Raw genomic sequence first — 21806 nt, forward strand, 5'->3', positions numbered from 1 at the left:
AGAAAAATCAACAAAATCAGAAAAGCTCATCATCGTAATATTAAAAGATGCTTACTTTAACAAGGAACAATAAAAACGAGCCAATAGTTTTAGGCACTCCCTACTTTTGAACAATTTGCAGAATGAAAAGTGTCTGGTTTAAATAACTGTACATTTAAACTGAATCTTAGAGCATGATACAGAGTTGCATAAATTATCAAGAAGGAAGGTTTCTGAGGGAAACAAGCCCTCAGAGGGCAGCTTTGTACCTTTTTATTGTGCCAGCTTTAAAAACATCAAAGTTTGACGAGGTCTATTGGCTTGGATGTTGTATGTAGAGAAGTTATTCCTGCCTCTCTTCCACTGCATGTTATCTTTCCAGAGGGAAAACATGAGACAGAGAATCTTTATATCATCTAGACAGCCTCAACTCATCTATTCCTTCTACAGCTGTATAAGGAAGTTATACACTTTGATTACTAAAACTGCATTAAAAAATAAGGATATTGGGGCTTTTTTCTAACTAGGCAATGAAGTGATTAAAAAGTTCAAATAATTATGTTTTAAGTCCTTAAACTGGCTGCATTTTATAATGCAAGAGTTATGAACCAACAAATCCTGGGCTACATACTACTCTTTAAACTGACAGTTCTCTACTTTGGACAATTTTTGTATCTATTATTACCCGTAATACATTTGTTATTTTAGAGCTATTATTAAGAACAAACACATTCATCAATTTCCTGAAATTAACAGGAGGAAAGCCTTTAAAGTGCAAGCCCATGCAAAACAAAAGAAACCCAACCAACAGTCCCCCCAAATCAAACCAATACAAATAAAACCCAAAACCCCATTACAAACAAAAACCCCAAACCAAACAAAAAATAAATCACACCTGACATGATCCCAACTGTGTAAGGAAGAATCCATTCTCTTTCCCTAAATTACTTCCTTCATGGATGCTGAGCTGAAAGTGACTACTAAATAAACATCTGAACATCCAGCTTTCCAGATTGATATTAAATTATTCTTAGCAATACTATTTTATACTAAAACGATGGTTTGTAATTTTAAAGAAAGTCTTTAACAACATGAAAACGTGACATTTAGGCATTTGATGATTCAACAGATTTAAATTTGAAGCATTAACCTAAATATCCTAGAGCATTTCTAGTAACTTCACTGAGCTGCCATAATTTCTGTCAGCATATGTAGTACTGAATGACTAATAAAATACCTGAATTGAAACTATTCCAGTCTAGCAGTTTGTATGATCTTGTGTTACCCATAATTCCGACAAAGGCTGAGTTCAAAACAGCAAATTAGTAGATCAGTTATAGAAGCAGAATAGTGAAAAAAAAAAAAAAACTACCAACAAGAACACAATTGACAACACCACTCCACAGGAACTGGAAAGACACAGACAGCAGAGTTAATAAGAGGCTGAAATAGAAAGGGAAAAAGGAGCATGCTATAGCAATCTGGCACTAGGTGACCAAAGTGGACAGTATATGGCAATTTCGTCTTACTGGCACGTTCTTAATCCACCTTCAAATGTTCTCTCCTCTCCCATGTTCTCCTGATTCATTAACTTGCCACTTCATTTGCTTTCTTTAATATCTTACAGACTTACTTGACTCAAACGCTTCACGATCATAACTGTATCAGAGCACTTTTCTACTTCTCCACCTTCCCTCCCACAGCCATGTGCCTTCATTCCCCCTTTTGTTCCCACTATTTTGCAACAGGAGTTCCAAGGATCATGCATTTTACATGCACTTGTCAGGAGCAATGTGCAAGTCTCACTGCAGCTGTGCAAACATACATCTCTATTTTGCCTTATGTCTTATACTGCTTCCAGTCAGCTGGTAAAAATGAAGGATTGCATAATGCAAGCAATTAGTTTTTTAAACTTCTGAGTGAAATTGATTTTTTTTCCATTCTGTCTTACATCTATCAGTCAATTTTCCACATAACAGACCTGTATCAGAAAGCTGTTGAAAATACAGAATCCTAAAATAACTTTGTGGCAAAGAAAGACTCACACATTAATTATACTTTGGCATTTCTTTTAATCGTCTTTTCACTGTGTAAATAGATCTTTGTGTACATTGTGAACTAATATACTTGAAAAAAATCCCTTAAAGCAGAAGGATCTAATTCAAATTAAGTCTTGGATTTAATTTCATGTTGCCAGTTTAGTGAATCTTTAGATCAGCAACAATCTCATCTACCTGCCTGGAGAATTGCTTGCCTTGGGCTAGAGGAAGAAAAGGAAAAGATTCCTTTTTTGTACTTGTTTTTAAGGATGTATTTGCATAAACTTCCTTTTATTACTCCTGACTAGTGCATGCAAAACCACAACAGGTGATATTTTTACTCTCCTCTGCATTTTTAAGTGCACTGTCAACTCCAACTTTTTGCAAAGCACTCCTTATCTGGCCTCAGTGACTAAACCAACCAAGTCTTCAGAGTCAAAAGTCACTCAGTTCTAACATTAGATCTAGGACATGCAAAACACATGTTCTCATATTGGGGTTCCCAGGAAAATAATAAATAAAAATCTTGAAGGACTGTTCAGTAGAGGTTTTTAAGAACAGAAACAAAGCTGGAAAAGTTAAAAACCATGTTGTGAGCTAAATTGTAGCCATTAGCCCTTAAGGATTTCAAGGAGCTGAAAACGGGAAAATATTCGTAGTTAAGATCAAGCATTTAATCTCATTGTTTGAATGGAAAACTTGCATCAGGTTTTAATCACAAAAAGTGGCAAAAAAATTCATTAACCCCTCAATAACTCAAAGCTAGTTTTCAGCGCAAACTGACTGATTCAAAGTATTTTTATTACTACTTTAATTTGCTGCAACGTTTCTCACTAAAAACCATAACCTTTGAGTACCTTACTTTTCAAGCTTAAACGATTATCTGAAACACACTGCTTTTGATAAACACTGCTAGAAGAGATCTGTATCTACTCAAGGTATGGTATAAAAGTTAGGGGACAGCCTTGTGCAAGGAAATCCTTCCTGTGCTGACGTACCGGGATTGTGGATGCGATCCAGGAGCTTCACCGAGCGAGCACTGACAACACCCCCAACGTGGACGAGAAAGCCTGGCGGGAAGGTCGTCAAGGTGAAAAATGGGAATTCCTGCCACGATTAAAAACAACCAGTCAGTGCCTGCTGACCAACCAGAGTGCCAGGTAACATGCAACGAATGGAGCACTCCCCTGAAACACAGGCAAAGCTGTTACACTGGGCCAGACGTGTCCTTCAGGCTCACTGAGCACTTCAGAAGCACGTGTCCTCGCGGACCCATTGTACCAGGAAAGCAGAGGTTTTACACAGTGAAAGAATACTTTTCCCCCACAGAGTTGTTTCTCGGTGATAAATGATCAAAACCTCTATTGATCCACTTTTACCATGCTGCTAATCACCAGAATTCTTCTTGCATTAGCTGATTAAAAAATGTTTTTATCTCCATTTTTAGGTGTTCTTGTTACAACTGACTGCAGTTTGATTCTGAAGCACAGGGTGAAACAAACTGGAGTCTTGCCAGAATGAGGAACGTCTTATTACAGGAAAACATATCCAAAAAGTATCAAAGGACTGCTCTGTGAGCTCTAAATATAACAAGTAAATATCCACCTTTTAAAATAAAACATAGGTCTTGAAACACAACTCTAAGTTCTTAAACTAAGGTATTTTACTTCAAGATCATAAGTAAAATGAAGAGTTCAAGTTTCAGCAACTACTCCAGCTTTTGATTCATAAAAGAGGCAAAGTAATAACAGCAATTTTTCAAGACATGTATGACGAAATAAAAGTCATAATCAAAGAAGCGGAGCCCAAACTTAGATTTTAATTTCTCCAGAAACGTTCTGTGATATGTCTAATATATATATAATAGCACACTTATGGGGGAAAGGCAATAATTCATGTTCAGCAATTCTAAATGCAGGAAAAAAAAGAATCATGCAATCGTGTCTTGTATAATTGTAACTGACTAAATGGAATAAACAACTTATTTTTATATGAGAGAAAGTACAGGATAGATTCCTTTCTCACATACTTGCAAACAGTACAATTCAACTGAGCTTCTACCTGAACAGCACACATGCTGCACAGCGAGGATCAGGTTCTTCCAGCAATACATGGCATGAAAAGTCATCTTAAACTAAAGCCCAATGTAGGTTTAAAAATTCATACTTCGGGATTCTTACCACGCTTGTTATAGGAACTCTTAAAACTTTGAAAAGGTCCTACAAAACTCAAGTTTTCTGGATTTTCATTTGGCTTAAACTTTCAAAATGAAGAGGCAAACTTTGAAAACAGCAACCATAGCATCAATAACCAGAAGAAAAAGAAAAACAATCCCCAAACCCAAACCCCGTCGTTTTGCCTTATGATGCAATTAAAGAGCAGGAAGATTTCACCCCGGGATTCTGCAAACCCGTTTGACTGATGGGTTTTCAGGAGCAGTGATGGATTCTAGAGAAGGATACAGTAAAGATTCCCCTAGAAGGTTCTAACAGATTGCAAAGTGCTTTGGAGGTTACCAGAATAGCCAAAATCCTTGCTTCCCTTGGACTGAAGAAATCAATAAAGAAGTTTTCTGAATGTGTCACCTATATGAAATTCCACTCACATTTACACTGTGCTGAAGCAGTATGGAGCGAACAAAGTAAACAATACTCCGTGCTCATGGAAATTCAGAAGTTTTTCCACTTTCTGTTCCTTTCCATAAGACTCTATACTGCAGGTAATTTTAACATGGTCAGACTTTCAGTTTGCCTGATTCCCTACACTAGAAACCAGGAGTAAAACCTCAAATAATAACATGGTTTTATCTCAAGAAATATATCAATACTCCCAAGCTTGAATGATGATACATGATAAAATAAAGTGTTCTATCAGTTAACTTGAGCCACAGACAAATCTGGGCCACAGAATCACTGAACCATTTGGACACAATTCCATTACCAAGCTCTCATTCATTGTGGCTCAGATGGAGCTCCATCACTTCATATGAAGACTTTTTTGTCATCTCATTCAGAATTTTTTAAAATTTTATTATTATATTGCTCAAACACAAGTTCCAGCCTCAATTTCATGTTGTAAACTGTAATAGTTCAAAATGATAAATCTACAGTTATTTCAGGGAAAACAGATGTAGTTCCCATATTATAAATTACAATAAAGTAATTATAAATTACTGCAATTTGCAAAGGACTCCTTTGCATCAAGGTGATGCAACCACAAAGTATTTCAGTATATGCCAAACCAGGATGATTTCCAAGCTGCCACTGAAGACGGTCAATCATTTTACCAATTTACTATTCCACTACACAGTCGTTGGTTGCATGGACCGTGAAAGAACTGTCACTTTTAATCCTCACAACTACACAGAGATTTTATAGCTGGTGTTTGGGGGAAGCCTGATAAGGTTACAGTCAAATCCTCAAGCAATACAATGTTTAAAAATGCGGATACACGAACACGTATTGCTAGTGCTCTTCTTTTTTAAGTACATTTCATCCAAAGACACACAAGACAATGAAGCAGGACATGGAACAGGGCTACAGACACACACCCCCTTTGGTGTAAGTGCCAGCTGAAGCAGCTCTCTGATTCCCTTCCAGCCACTCACTCATTCCCATCACTGAACCACCCCCTCAGGTAATGCTCACACAGCATTTGGGGCTAAAGCACAGCAGGGAACTGGTGCACATTAAGATATTGCTCATTTCCCCGTTAATTATTTTTATTTCAAGCACATTTACTGCGCCATCTCACAAGGTGGCCAAACAGCCTCACAGATTTCCTTGACCTGAAGTGAGGGGATGGGTGGATAAGAAATCACTGGGAAGGAAAGATGCTCAAGTCAGGATTTCAGCCAAAGACAGAACTGCACTCCAACACAGAGATTTCCTGCTGTGCCCTTCAGAGACGAAGGCCAACAGATCCCCATTCTGAAAAGGCAGCAGGAAAGATCTCTCAAGCACTTGCAGAATGTAAAAACAGGAAGAAAACAGGATTTGTCCAAGTGGACGTGAGAGACATGGAATACCACTGAGAGCAACTTTTGGCCATTTCTACAAAAACCTTGGGTAATTCTTTTTAAGAGTAAGATAACCTCAAATTTTCCTGCTGATGGAAATACAGCATGTATTTTTTTTGTTAAAAATACACAGAAAGACAGCTGTGCTACAGTTACTCTTGCTATGTACAGGTGCCCAGGGAATTGCTAACAGTTATTAATGTACAATGTAACATGCACATGAGTTTTCCACAGCTGTATTTTCTACAGGTTTATTTTCAGGGAAGAAATTGAGGAATACTACCCTTCTAACAAACTCTGTTCAGTTTGCAGTTAGGGTGTTTTAAGTAATACACCAAAACTACATTTGGTTAGAGAAAGCTGTTGAGACATGCAACTAAATGAACTTGTTTTAAGGTACCTTAGCATTACCACATACCCAAATAATGTAAGACTAAAAAAAAGAATTATTTGAGCAACCTGGTCTCAATGAATGTGTCCCTGCCCATGGCAGGGTGGTTGGAATAAGATTATTATTAAGGTCCTTAAACTCAAATATTCTGGGATTTTATGATATATCTAATACATATGAAACCACATTATACTGAATTTATTCTTGGTTTTCCCAAATACTTGCTACCTGACGTAATCCAGACAAATAGAGTGCACTGTTTAGGTGTGTAATATTAAAACAGACAAAATAACTTACAGATGTTATTCATTCTAGTTAACTCCATTTAAAGGTAACATCATAGCAAAACCACATCCAATATGAAATTTTCAGAAGAGAGAATGAACATATTTTTTATTAACTGTCCATATGCTTTGCTGCTACATCACAATCCTCATCAATAAGAGATTCAACACATCTCCATCCAATTTTACAGTATTTTTTTTCTACTAGACAATACTCAGACCTTATCAAAATAATGTGCAAATAATTCAAGCTCTAAAAATACATTAAGGGCTCTTAATTTACATTTTTATTGTCTTTAAAAAGCTTCCTAAGGAAATAAAAAGATCAGCCATGGAATGCCTGAAATGCTAGCAAAATCAAAGGTAAACAGAAAAAAGCATTCCTTCAGCCAAATTAAAAAAATCAAAAGCAAAAAGCCATGGGTTTATAATCATACCTAAATTAAAATTTAACTGAAATGCATCAACATGCAAAATACAGCGATCTAAAAAAAATGCTCTTAAAAACAACAAATTAAAACATTTCTGCATTAAAAACTTACAAAGAAATCTGCAAAGCCTCACCAAAACAAACAAACAAACAAGTCTATATTTCGGGCAATGCTTTTGAAATCCCCAATACAAGGAGAAAGGGCTAGAAAGAGTCACGCAGTGTTTTTGAACATACCCGCCTTCTACAGAACCTATGAGGCGATCCTCCCTTAGCCATGGATAACACAAGAAATGAGAAGAGAATCATCCACTTACTCAAAAGAGCAGCTGGGCACTTATATTTCACAGATGCAAGTGATTTTTTTTCCCCCCAGCTAACATATATGCTTCAATGTCACTAGTTTAGGTAGTCGGAAATGGCAATTAAATTTATTTCTGAGTAGGGATATACTCACGTTTCTTCCTTCAAGACACCTCGTTATCAACATTTTGATCAAAGCAGTATATATTTCATTTAAAAAAAGTTGCAATTAACTCATTCCAAATGTAAACAATTATTTAAAAACACTATTTTCATCATATAGTCTATTCAGCATAGTAAGAGATGGTATTTTTAGTCCTATAGAGGAAAAAATTTAATCTGTAAATGTTTTTTTTTTACTGCTTGGCAAGTAGTTCAGGTTCAAGTTCCCAATCAAAGGCTACCTGCTACTCCACAAAATGGGGCTCAAAGTATCAACTCAATCCCCAAAAACTGAAACTTCTCCCAATTCCAAAGGGGATTTTCAACTTGTTCAAAGCTATAGTAGTGTTTCTGAATTTGGTTTCTGTAAAAACTTTATCATCATGTGTTTACTCAAGTATGAAACTTAACATGCATCAGTACCTTACAGAGAGCACACAACAGTAATTTCTCCTGTAACTTCTTAATACCACTGGAATTACTTGAGTGCTGTGCACAGTTAACTGCTCCACTTTTCCTAATGCTGCAGCAATAAATTAACATTTAAATTATTTGTGTATAAAAGGGCTATTAAACAGTCAACACCTGTAGCAAGTTCAGACCTAAAATTACACTTTTTCAAACAGAAAGTAACAGCAAACATTTAACTCACTACAAGACAAATTTTCACTTCAGTAGACCGGAAATGGAAGTATAAAATGCCTTACCCTTTGTTCCAGAGCTGACTGAGTCTGTTGTCTTAAAAGAGTTTTAAATGGCCCCCCTTCTTTTCCAGCACTCCCACTGCCCATTCCTGAAGAGTATCAGTACAAATGACATTTAAAGAAACATATATTATAATTTGTAATCAAAGGGTGATTTCGAAATAGATAAAAATGAGTCATTTAAAACAGTCAAATTATCCCCACAATTTTAATTTTTAAGGAAAAAAAAAAGCATCAAAAATAATTTCTGATTTGAGGGTTGTTCTAGGTTTTCCTCATCATACGACTAGCAGTGATTTCATAGTATTTGAACAACCCCCCCGATCTAAGATTTTTTTCCTGCTGCCAACATGAATTAAAATTAACTTTAAAATATAAAAACTTAAAGATGTGTGTTTAAAATTCCTTCCTATGACATTTAGCTTCTTTTATTTTCTTGTTATGACTTTTTTTGCCTATGATTTAAATACAGATCTACTTTTCACATGTTTTTACATAAGCGGATTATCTGCCCTAATCAAAAAGTCTCTGTCAGACTACTCTGTAGTTGCGTATCTCTCACTAATGTTATTACAGTATATTTTACACTATGAAATACTCATCATCAAATAAGCTAAGGGCTACTACTGCTCAGCATTTAAAACTACACTTATTTGATTACTGTATTTGCACACACATAACCTGCAGAGTATCTGTAAATGAACATGAGATAAACTCCCGATTTTGCATCACATGGTAATTCTCTCTTTCCTTCTTTCAGATTTGTACCTCCAGCCTTACCCCCTGACCACAGGAGACCTTGTGCAGAGAAGGTTTATCAGGTTCACTGACATCTCTGCTGTTGAATTATTTGCTGTCAAGGACATGTCCCCTCAAGAGAGCGTGTGGAGATGCAGGTTATGTGTCTGACAGTAAATTACGGGCTCTGTGGTTAAAAATCACTGAAGTAAACACATACCAAGATTGTGTTTCTCCTAAAGTAAACACAATGCTAGTGAATCAGATTTTCTTGGTAATATGTCATGCCTAAAAGCACATTATCATTGCTGTTCCTTGTATCTAAAGCCATCAGGGCTAATGTGACAAAGCAAAAATAAACCCCTACGTAGTAGAGGGAAGCAGAGCTTAAAGAACAAAAAGGTGTCAGAAGCAGGATGAAATAAAAACACCATGGTGCAAACAGTTAGAAATGAAGCCAAGATTTCCTCTGCCAGAATTTGTAACTAATTCAACATAGTAATTCCTTGCTACTTTCCTCTTTCTTCTGATCAAACATCTGATAAAGATGTACAAGACTGTAAATATACATCCAAGTGCAGTTATTTGTTTTAACCAAAGACTGGGAGATCTAGAAATAACACCAGACTTAAAAATGTATGTAAATTCATTCCTAAATTCATTCATTTTCAAGAGTTACTAAGCTATCATTACCATTTAATTAGATATAAAACCACTACAATTCTCAAGGAGTATTTTTAGCTGTTCTTGGATAAGGAAACAAAAATATTAGTATCTGTATAGTCCCATTAAACAAGATTAAATTGTTTTTACTATTTAGCACTGATTCTAAACATCGTTGTCAGGGACTATACAATATTAAATACAGACAAACATAGCATAAATACTACACATGAAACAAACTCAAAAAATACAAACTAACCAAAAGAGTTTCTACAAAAAAAGCGCAGTAATATCAACGATTTAATTGAAATCTACGAAAATAATCCATGTCAGTGAAATGAAAAAGTGGGCAGTAAAAATAAAAAGCATGGGCTTTGTTTAAAAGTTTAAATTAAAAAGCAGAGTTGGTTGCATCTGATAACCATTATTTCAAGCAAATCATGAATGAATTCACGAGCAAGCGCAACGAGCATTTGCTCCATGCAAAATGCAGTAACAACAAAGTGAAGAGAATGGGTGGGATTACAAATAAAGTAAATTATTTCGGTCCAATTACCAAAGGATATTTTGCAAGGGTAAAGAAGAAATTCTGTAGCATAAATGACATTGCTTCAAATCCTCTAAGAAGTTCTGAAGGTGTTTCAAGCTTCTGGGGCAGAGGTGAGAGATGGAATGGATAGTCATGTAGCCAGCAGTTTTCAGAGGCTAACTGAGCAAACCCAGGGTTATATAGAAGCATCTGTGTGTTAATAAAATAACAACATTCCCTTCAAAGTTTGTTTAAAAGGCCATAATAGATAGATCCTACCAGAAGCAGCCAGAAGCAGCTCTTCAGTGAAAGAAACACTTTTCCTCAGAACAACTGGGCTGACATGGCTAGAGTGTAGAGGTTTAATGCTAGACCCCGAGAGGAGGAGACAGGACTTTTTAAGATGTGGGGAATCACAAGAGAGTGTAGGGGAGCTGGGAAACAGGAAAATCCTAGGTCCCTGTGGGGAAGGTGCTGTGGAGGAAAGTAATAGAGACAAAGATGTAGATTCAGAAGATGACTAAAGAAACGGACAAAAGAAATCAAAATGAAGCATTTTTTTCTTTTCTCTCAATGAATCAACACTCACTGCAAATTATTTCTCGACATACAAAGAAATGGAATGACAATACAGCTCCACAACGTGCATGAGAAGCGTGTTTTTAAAAATTATGACTTAACTTTATTTTGAAAGGAATTTTTAGAGACACGGTAATTTAACATTTTAAATGTCAAACAAAATTTAAGAGCAAATAATATGGAGTAAAACCCAAACAACAGAGTCTTTGCACACACTTAATCTGATCACTTCCATTATCTCGGTAGATAAGGTTATTTTTCCAAAGAGGTCGTGGATTTGTTTTACGATTTTCTGGAGCAATAAATCTTGTAGAATTTTAAGTTCCCACCAAGATAAGGAGTTCCCACCTTCTCCATTTCCTCCAAACATATGCTATGGCACATCAGAATGTATTATCTGATTAAAAGACACCATGCTTTTTGTCAGTCTGATTCTGTTAATTTGCAGTGGCATAAAATACATCCCTACTCCCAGAATTGTAACTTCAAACCCAAACTCAGCAAATGTATTCAGAGACCAGAATGGGTAACACAATTGTATTTCACAGAAGACAATAAGGTAATATTCTCCAGATTTGGAACTATTGAAAATTAGCTGATTAAGCAGATCCAAGTTTCAACCTCCAGTGTTTTGTTACTCATATTGGGAAATTGTGGTATCTGCACTGCTTCTCCAGATCAATCTCCATCTCAGACATGTCAGCACACTAACTGCTGACTGAGAAATAAAGAAGAATATAATATACTGCAGAAATAACAGAAAAATACTTCTTTTTTCACATCATCAACCAATCTGAGTAAGGGGCATCTCAATTTTGATACTGATTGATGTGACACATGAGAAGTCAGCATTTCTTTAACTTTGTCTAACTACTAAGACCACCAACTTACACACTGAGATATCTGAACTTGGTAACAGCCTCAGGAAATGAAAACAGACGTCTAAACATATACAGTAATTGCTAAGAGCAACATACTGAATTTAGTATCTTATGGAAGTGTCTTCTGCCTATCATCAAATTTTGGGTAAAACAAATTAATGGTGAGATATTGCCCTTTTAATCTATTAAGATTCAAAATTGAGTTTGTCATAACAATATACGGATTTTTTAAATGTAACTAGCAAATCCTCTATGGACAAGTTTCAGTAACAGAGTTAAAAGCTGCCAAAAAGACAGCGCTAAGAAGCAAAGCAATGCCCACGGTTTGCTTTAATACCAGAAATTATCTTTACATACTTGAAAAATCCCTACAAATAAGAGGCACCAATTACACAATCTGTTTTGGTTCTGAAGGAACTGACTAAAGACAACAAGGTTTATCCACCTACGTAATATTGCCAGGAAATATGTAAGGCTGCTGCTTTAAAACCTTAACACATTCACAGTGAGTTGCCACATGCCTAAATTCACAACACTTACATCTATAAAGACGACCACCTAGGTTACATTTAAATCCTTTTACATGACTTGATCTCTACCATGGAAAATCTGATCAAAACAAATAGCTTTTCAAATATTCAGTGAACCAAACACATGAATTTGGGGTGCTACTAAGTGATAAGCATCCAGTTATATTTTTAAGTCCTTTAAATGAGTGAGCACCACAGGTTACTCACAGGACAGACATCCTTTAAAAAGGACAAAAAAAAAAAAAGAAAGTGTGCTTCTTTTTGCTTGTTTATTTTAAAAATGGGACAGAGATGACACAACTAAGAAAGACAGCTTCCTAACTGGGAATATTTTTAACACATCTAGGGAATAAACTGCATGGAATATTTAATGTGACTCCATTTGAAAGAAGTATTCAATTTATCAACTAGGAAAAAAAGGGGTGCTACCAAGTAAAGCTTAATTAACTACCTTAATATGCTTAAAAATTGTCTAATTAGATGGAGCCAAGAATGATCTAAGCTTCAAATAGCACAATTTAAAACATAACTTAAAAACCAACCACATTTCTATAAACAATTCTACAAAATACTCTGTCCTGTGGCAGCAAAATTCACAGCATTGGTCATATAATGACAAATAAACATACAATAATTCTTTGAGTTGTGCTGACATTATTAGTGACATGATTCCAACCACAGACTAAAAACTAAGGAGGGAGGAAAAAACAAGTTGAAAAAACTATGATCAAGCAATGGAGAAAGAAAAATGCTTTTTGAAGATGGCTGGATTACTTCTAATGTAATTTAAGTTACTTTGAAAGAGTATACTGTGTATGTAAAGCTATTTCCATATACCAAGAGAATAAAAAGTCAGTGGCTGTTACATTTCTAGTCTTGAATTTGCAAAAGGGAGTTCAAAATTAGATAAATGTATGCAGTAAGCTTAGGGCACAACACAATAGGCTTGAAGGCTACGTAGTTTTAGTTACACCATCCTTAACATATTGCGGTGAGAAATACAATCCTATGATCTGTGATATGAAATGGAGGAAATAAGAAAAAGGCAATTACTTAGGACTCCCTTAATACTCTGGAGATGTTTTATTTTGACTTGAATAGAGTTTTTTGGTACGAAAAGTAATTCTCATGTTATCCAGGACAGTGGAAATACAGGCAGGATGGAAATTTTGACCCTGCAGAAAAACCCTTTTGAGCTTGAGGTGTGCTGTGTCAGGTCTCCAATTTTCACATCATTTTGATAACTTAAATGCCAAAAAGCAAAAAAAGGGGTTGAATGAAAATATAAAAAGAGAAACACAACTTAAACGAAAAGTGGGTGGAAGTGCCTTACCAGTTTTGGGTGTCAAACTCAAATCTGTGTCAGAAGAAGAGGACTGTCGACTGTAGGACTTGGAAGGTGAAAAGGAATAGGTTTGGTTTTTCAGAGGGGTGGAGGGTCCTGATGAATATGTATTGGGATTGGGATCTTCATTGAAAGGAATCCTGCCAGAAGAAGGTGGAAACATATTCAGTAATCCTGTGCCAAAGGACCTGGCTGACAGCAGCATGATCCAAACACCAGGATGGGATTGGGGCAGGGCCAGCAGCTATTCCTTAGGTGCGAGGCTGGGAATGAGGCCAGAGGCAAAGAAATGCTGTTTTACCCTCTCAGCATCCTACAGAGAGATGCTCGTCATCTACAATGAAACAATTAAGCCAAATGAAAGGCATGAGATGTGACAAAAAATTGTATATATATGCAAAATAATAATAAAAAAAAGTTTATGGCTTAGAAATCTGATCAAATACACGATGCTTTGAGTTAGTTTAATAAAGAAAAAAATGATTTCAAATTATAGTTGTGTTTATACATATTTAAACGCTTATGTATATACACGTATGCATTTTAAGGTAAAAAAAAAAAAAGAAAAAAAAAAAAAAGAAAAAAAGATGTTTCCTTATCCTATAGCATCAGCAGCATGCCACAGCTAAAAACAGAGCAAAGAGGAGAATCTTTATGGGAACACCTCTATTGACAAACAGTTAACTTCTGCACAGCTTGACTTACCTGCTCTCTAAACCCATCTCTTCCACAAACGGCACAGCCCCTTCCTAGAACCACGTTAAAACCTACTGTATCCCAATGAGGTTTGAAAAGCAACGGTGAGCTCAAATCAAGATTGCCCAGTTACATCACCTTGGTTTTCATTTTTTTTTTTTTTAACTTTAATTCACAGGAAGCAAGAGCACGTTAAAGCGAAGAGCGTGGCTTTGTGGAAGAGACTCCGAGGCACCTCCGAGAAAACTATTCTGCGTTCGTTTGAGCTGCTGCACCCCGGGTGCTTCTTCCCTGATAACAGAAGGCGCTTCCACGAGGAAATGAGGGAAGAGAGACGGGCGGTACCTGCCTACACTGCCTGCCTGCCTGCCCTTTGGGACCACTGTGCCTGCGGGCTGCCTCTCCCCAGCTTTGGAGTGCGAGCAGTCTCGTACCAGTGTAGATGAGAGTGGGAACAGACACAGAGAAGTTCTGAGTAAGTCGTGAGCCAGTAGCAGTGTGAATTGGGCTGTTGTGAGTCGAGCGGCATCCATGGCTTGGCGGATGAACCAGCGGAGACCTGAGAGAGTTTGCAGCCAAGGCGGAAGAAAAGAAAACAATACATACAAACAGGTTGCAAAGTTACGTTATCAATGGTTTCAGGGAAGTTTAGCTAGAGGAGATCTCTTTACTCTAAAGCAGACCGTAAGAATTTCAATTCCTAGCATGCAAGAGTCCAGATGAAACAAAAGGAGGGAAAGGAAGAGCTTAAGCACTTGCTTGTGACTGCATCATTGATTTTTGGCAACAGGCCATGATGTTAGTAAAGCCAAGAATAAGAAGAATCAAATTAGTTGATTTTGCTGCCTTAGAGAAACATTCCCTTTTTTTAACTGAGACAACATCCATCACCGAGTTGAACACGGGTAATTTGGGAGGTGGAATTTCCACATTTTGCTGCAGAGTGAAAGCCACTGGTTTATTTATGTGTGCTTATTAAGTTGATAATTTCCAGGTCTACCTTTTCTTGTTTTTAAACACCATGCTGTTGTTCTATGCTGCACTGTATCTGGAATTTCTTTTTAAAGGCAATTTTTTAAAATCAAGACAAGTCAAACAAGCTATGTCGTGAAATACAAACCAGTAATTTTTAAAAGTAAGTTCATATTTTGCAAAATTTTGCAGAGCAATTGATGCCTGCACAACAAAAACGCCTCACCTCTACTGCAGTGATGTTAATGAAAATGGCTACTTCAATTAATACATCTAGAAACACAGGATATGTAATACACTTCTTGGTGCAGTTTTTTCCTGCCTGGATTGCTCTACCAATCAGAAAATATATAATTTATCCACGCAAAAAAGTAACAACAGTAGGAAGAAAACATCAAGTATATTTCTATTAATTTGTATGCGTATCAAAATATTGCATTCAAACCGTTTGGTGCTGCAAAACGTATGACAAAAATCACAAAATTCTACTTCTCATTGTAAAAGGATTTCTGTGCAAGTTCGCTGTCTACCTGTCTTACAACGGTAAAAAGCAAAGCACACAATGAAAGATGAGACCTCTTTGGGGTCATTATCTAAATCACTGCCAGAACCATCAGAATTCAAAATTTATCTTCTCTTATATGCTCATAAACATAAACTTGAACCAAAGGTACATTTGTGAGAGGTCCTCACAAAAATGCTCATTGCACAAACACAGCATTGAAGCAGAACTAATTATAGTTGAACTGGTGGATCACAAGCCAAGGATATGTAGTACTATTGCTACATAAATAAAAAGAAAGTCATCTTAAGTAAGAATTACCACTCCAGTTTCTACTGAAATAACAAGTCATCCAACCTAAAACATTTCAGAATTGTGGAATATAAAACTGGGTTGCAGACAAATAAAACTACAAAAGAAAAACAAATTCTGGGGAAAAAAAAAGAAATCACATCGATTATGAAAAACTGAATGAGTATGAAAAGAAGAGAGGTGAAACTTGTTTCCCTACAAGCTACTAATTCATACTTACTCCTTCATTTCTTTGGATGGGGAGTTACATGCAGGTAAAAATGCTGATGTGTTACTTAATTTATCCAACGTGCAGGCTGTTCCTATGGCTCTCACTACGAGTCCAGATTCTCCCTCCAAATCAAAGCACTGCAAATAACCAACAACAGCATTTCCTCTCATCTCAAGCACCTTCAAGCCAATCTTCCTTTGCAATTCACCTACAAAACAAAAAAGGTAAAGAGGTCACAGTTGCAGTGAACTTCTTCTATTCTCTTTTGTGGTCTTTGACCTCTGCTTTTGGAGTGCCAACCAAGTCAGCAGAACAGGTGATAAATCCAATCCTACACAGCCAGGCCAAGCAGCTGGTCACAGCTTCTGTCTCCTATAACATTGTGTGACACCAACAACTTACACAGCTTTTTGCTTTTTCTCTCCAAATCCATTCTGATTGCCAAAACAACATGACATCTCAGAGGTTTTTTTTTTTTCCTTTTTTCTACTTATTCAGAGAGAGAGAGAGAGGTCAAGATGTGTTCTGAAACTCACATAACTTTCTAAATACTTACTATAGTTCTAAACAATGCAACATCTTTGAAATCTATAGAAACAGGCATCTATAATTTCTTCATTTACCAATTTATTTTATTGTATTTCAACTCAATTCCTACTTTTTGCACCTCTACTGCAAATCAAACACCACCACTTCTATTAACTGTACACAAGGACTGAAAGACTGTGACTGTAAGAAACTGGTCTACCACTGATGCATTTTTAGGAGGACATCATAAAAAAATTAGTTGTCCCATGTAGCTGGATTGCCTTGGTAATAATTAAGGTGGAAAATATCTCTTCTTATGAAAATGAAAGATTTCCAAATCCTCTGTTAACAAACTGAAAAAACCTCACTGCCACAAAGGATGGATCTAACAGTCTTCATGTCACTGCTGTTGAGAAATCAAGTGGAATGAAATGGTCACAGAATCACAGAATTTCCTGAGTTAGAAGGGACCCACAAGGATCATCTCAGTCCAACGCCCAGCTCTGGTTTCTACTGCTTTCTTGAGTTTGATTCTAAAATTACCAATACAGGTTACTATTGTAAACTTCATAACTTCCTGTACCTGTCTTGAAAAAACTCTAGGGTTGAGATAGACTATCAAAATTTCTTTTTTACCTAACATATAATGACAAAGATCTGTGAAACAGCCTGGCTCACTCTCAGAAGCTACAGATTTCTTCAAGATTCTTTATGTGTGACCACTCATAACAGTACTGCAGTATCACATTTTATTATGTGAGATGAAACAGCATTGCTGTGAGTTCTTTTGGGTTTTTTATCCTCTTGTCTATGCCATGAATAAAAGCTAGCAGAATACTTTATCCACTTGCACTATTTATACACAGCAAGAAATAAGCAAATGTGAATTCTGTAAACTAATATGGGGGGATATATTAAAAAAAAGTCTTCATTTTAGTTACAAAAATAGTTTATTTCACTTTTACCCTCACTTTTTCCATCCCAATCAAGGCACATCTTCATAGTCTTTTATGTTGCCCCACTTACTGAAGATCTCAAGAACACCTTCCACTATTCCAGGCTGCCCAGAGCCCCATCCAGCCTGGCCTTGGACACTTCCAGGGATGGGGCAGCCACAGCTCCTCAGGTCAGCCTGTGCCAGGGCCTCACCACCCTCACAGAGATGAATTTCTTCCCAATATCCAATCCAAACCTACTCTCTGTCAGTTTTAAGGCATTCCCCTTGTCCTATCACTCCAGGCCCTTGCAAATAGTCCCTCTCCATCTTTCTTGTAGCTCCTTTCAGGTACTGGAAGGCCACCAAGGTCACTCCAAAGCCATCTCTAGGTTGAATAATCCCAATTCTCCAATTCCTTCCTCATGGGAGATGCTTGAGAACCAATGAACCAAGCCTGACTTCAAAGAGAAGGGATGAGTAACATCAGTATTGATGCACACTGTATCTGAAATAGTGTGTATTTGTTCACGTACTTCAAAAAGTTCAGATAGGGTAAAGTTCATTACTTTCACTGAGTCAAAATTCTAGTGATACTCCTCATACGGGTTAAGAACACCTTCAAAAAAGTTTCACAGGTTTCTTTGAGCTTGCTAAAAGCAACCAAAAAATTAGGCAGCATCATGGCCTCACCAAGAAGTGAAAAAAAAAAATAAAAATCATTCACTGTCCATCAGTGAGAAATACATAATCCTCAGAAACAGGAGACACTGCGAACACTGAAAAGAATCAACACAATTAACAACAAAACTCAAATGCAACCTTAAGCAAGGCCCTTATTTACATCCTGAACATTTCCAGAAGTAGCGATAACCACTGCAGCCCAGGGTTTAATACCTGACATGAGTGAAATGAGTCTCTGCCGAGCCTCGTTGGATGCCCTGGGAGTGCGGATCCTGTCTATCCACTGGTACTCCGGGTCCTCGTTAACCACAAGCTCTTCCACAAATCCATGAATAATTACTGCTCTGTAACACTTAGGAATAGATGTAGCTGTTAAAAAATAGACACATAAAAGGTGTGAGAGATAGGTCTGTGAGCCAAGAGTAGCGAGAAAAACATAAAATTACACATAAAACTGATTTCAGAAAGTTTTCCAGACAATTTTCTGTAAGAATATCAAGGAAGTTTTACTCATGAGATCATGGGACCCTGATAACTGTCCACTGTACCAGTTACACCATGTACCATTATGAAACCTTTTCACTTGGTGCCTCTTTAAAAGGATATGGACCCAAAATAAATCCCATCAGTTATTTACATTGTTTTGAAACATGAACAGCAAAAATGTGTTAAAAAAGAAAAGCAATTTGTGTCAATGTTATCCTTACTAGTTTTATGCAATGAGCTGGTAAGAGAAGGGAGACCAACAGAAGAGGCAAAGAAAGGAAAGGAGGGAAAAAGTTTTTAGTTCAAATAAACTTTTTTCCTCTACTTACTGCAAAAAAACTTGACTCCACAGGATGACTGCCTAAATCTGTTTAAATCATTGAAGAGATCTACTTTCACCACCACGTTGATCTCCCCACGTATACCTACCAATAAAAAGCCATGAAATACCACAAGTTATAACAACATAACTGTATCAATACAAAACTAGACCTATAAATTATTTCCTATTATTAGTAATTAATGCCAGAGGAGCAGGAAGCCACATCCTTGCCTCTCAGGTCTGCTGCAGAGACACTGACTCAGAGAAGTTTCTAGTTCTGCCAAGCCTTTGAGGCTGAAGCAATGAAAGCAACACTCCTGAAACGCCTATCTGCACCAAATAGAACTTTATCAGAAAGTTCTTATAAAGAAAGAGAAGCCATCAGCCTCTTGATGCTGCAGTGGCCTCTGCTGCAGGGTGCTCTCTCTGCTCAATTTCCTCCCTGAAACGATTTCAAAATTGCAGTAAAGATTCTCACTGAAGTTCAACCCACGGAGAAAGATTTATGGTTCCTTCTAGAACCACAAAGTGGCACAGGAAGTGTTGGCAAAACACTAACTGTGGCAAGAAATATATCAAAAATAAGGTATTTTTAGACAAAGCTTAATTTTCAACTATGATTAAACCTTAATAGAAATGGAATATTTTCTACCACAGAACCATTTCTTTTTGACTTCTCTACTTTCTTGTTCTGAGCCTTTTCTTCTTTTTCCCCATCCAGTAACAAAATCATTTCATATATTATAAGTTCTGACATTTTGAGGACCAATCTTCTTGATAAGTCTGATCTCTAGTGTCTTCAGAAGCCTTTATCACATCACTAAATGACACTGAAACAGCAGCACTGGATTTGTTGTTCAACTCAGATATTACTGCAATAAAACCAGCCACATCACCTTTCCAAAATGCTAACAGAAAGAAGCCTTCAGTTATTATAACAGAAAATGCCTCAGGGTTATGTACTTTCAGAAACAAATATGTTGAGGTGAAAGAAAAAAAAATAATATATACTTATGAGCATTATATTTATTATTTTTTAAGGAAGCATCAATTAATGTTTGCCAAGAGTCAAGATAATTGGAATCTAGTGCTATGAGCATGAAAATATAAGAATTCCAATTTTACTTAAATAGAAAAGAGCTTTGAAATACCAACATATCTGAAAAAATATAGAGAAATCTTACTCCCTCTAACCTACCAACTGCACACATCCTGAAAGAAGTGTTTGCATAATTTAGCTCCAGAAGAAAATGTGTGATAGGAAAATGTGCACAGGATAAAAAGGCAATTAAAAAACCCACATGCAATATTTCTCAATATTTCTCTTCACTATAACTTTAATATGCAACCATGCAAAAATACTTTGCATCAGTTATGATGAGCAACAGTGAACACCATTAATTATTTCCCAACAATGATTTATAATTAGCTTTTAACATTGTTGGGTCATTTAATTCACCCTGAATAATGAACAAGGGGGATAAATGGCAGCCACAGAGACGTTCTGCACTGAGGTATTCAAGCACCAAGTTAATTGCTCTAAACTGACATTGCCTGAGACAAAAGCTGCTTCATTAAAATCAAAAGCAAAAACATCATTAACTTTATTTTCTCATACCTTCGAGACAGCATTCTGATGAAATCCACCTAGCACTTACTGCAGGGAAAAGGAATTTCACCCTGTTGAATATATCTCACATCCTATCCCTTCATCTCAACTGAAGTTTATCCCAAACCCCAGGAAGGCACACTTCAAGTAACCTCAGCAAAATCACATTTGTTTAGAAAATATGCGGTAATTGGACAAATATGTCTGAGTCTTTATTTCAGATCTGAAATTTGCAGCAACTAGCGAAGATTTTTTTTTCCCCACTTGTCACAAGTCCCGTGGAAGGCATTCTGCCAAGCACCGGTCTTTTCTCCTATGCCAGAAATTTTCTCATGGCAGAAAACAAGGGAAAAAAAAAAAAAAAAAAAAGCCCAGGAAAGTAGTTTTCCAGCTCCAAAGCTAAAGTTATTACAAATTTCTGAAGACAGCTTACAAGATTACAAGAAGCAGATTACATTTCTAACAAGGCTGTTTCAACTTTGCAAATCTTACCATGAATGGTATCGTAAATTGGAAACCACCCTGAAATAACGGTGGCTGCCTCACTATAGAGCAGAGGATCAATATCTATGTACACCTTGCCAATGGCATCATTGGCACTGTAGGTATCGTGATCAAGAACTGTGATCTGGAGAGGCTCATCCTGGAGCTCTTCGTCATCCACCTGGAAAAGAAATATTAACATGGAATCTGGGTATTTAAAAATGTGCCGGGAAACACTGCTGAAAAGAGAAGGGGAGAGGGAAGGAGGGAAGGAAGGAAATTTAAGATAAAATACCTCAGAAGACTATTATACTCTGAAGTTAAGATTATGGTGCTCTCATCATTAGTCATGGCTTAAAAGAAGATATTTTACACAGCCTGCAGTAAAAATTCAGTAATTCTACATATGCAATTTCATAAACAAATGCAATAATCCATCTACAGATAACAACTATTTTGTTTTAGGACCAAGACAGACATTTCACAACTTCT

The 21806-nt window shown here is 36.6% G+C and overlaps 1 protein-coding gene across 32 annotated transcripts in view; it reads right to left on the reverse strand.

The window, feature by feature from the left end:
- Positions 1–21806, reverse strand: part of C2CD5 (C2 calcium dependent domain containing 5) — a 56499-nt gene that overhangs the window by 30300 nt on the left and 4393 nt on the right. For 10 of the 32 annotated variants that reach the window (XM_040061028.2, XM_040061025.2, XM_058420477.1 and 7 more), the window contains exons 3-9: positions 21324–21495; positions 19230–19325; positions 18628–18783; positions 16278–16476; positions 13564–13715; positions 8314–8399; positions 3017–3125 (exon numbers count right to left, since the gene is read on the reverse strand). In XM_040061028.2, coding sequence (XP_039916962.1) covers positions 3017–3125; positions 8314–8399; positions 13564–13715; positions 16278–16476; positions 18628–18783; positions 19230–19325; positions 21324–21495 — 970 coding nt within the window. Of the gene's footprint in view, positions 1–1216; positions 1283–3016; positions 3126–7378; positions 7412–8313; positions 8400–10519; positions 10715–13563; positions 13716–14705; positions 14831–16277; positions 16477–18627; positions 18784–19229; positions 19326–21323; positions 21496–21806 lie in introns of those variants that run through there. The other 22 variants (XM_040061004.2, XM_040061010.2, XM_058420472.1 and 19 more) reach the window with 8 other exon arrangements.

This window comes from Hirundo rustica, chromosome 4 (assembly GCF_015227805.2).
Source record: "Hirundo rustica isolate bHirRus1 chromosome 4, bHirRus1.pri.v3, whole genome shotgun sequence".
In the NCBI taxonomy this organism is placed as follows: Eukaryota; Metazoa; Chordata; class Aves; order Passeriformes; family Hirundinidae; genus Hirundo; species Hirundo rustica.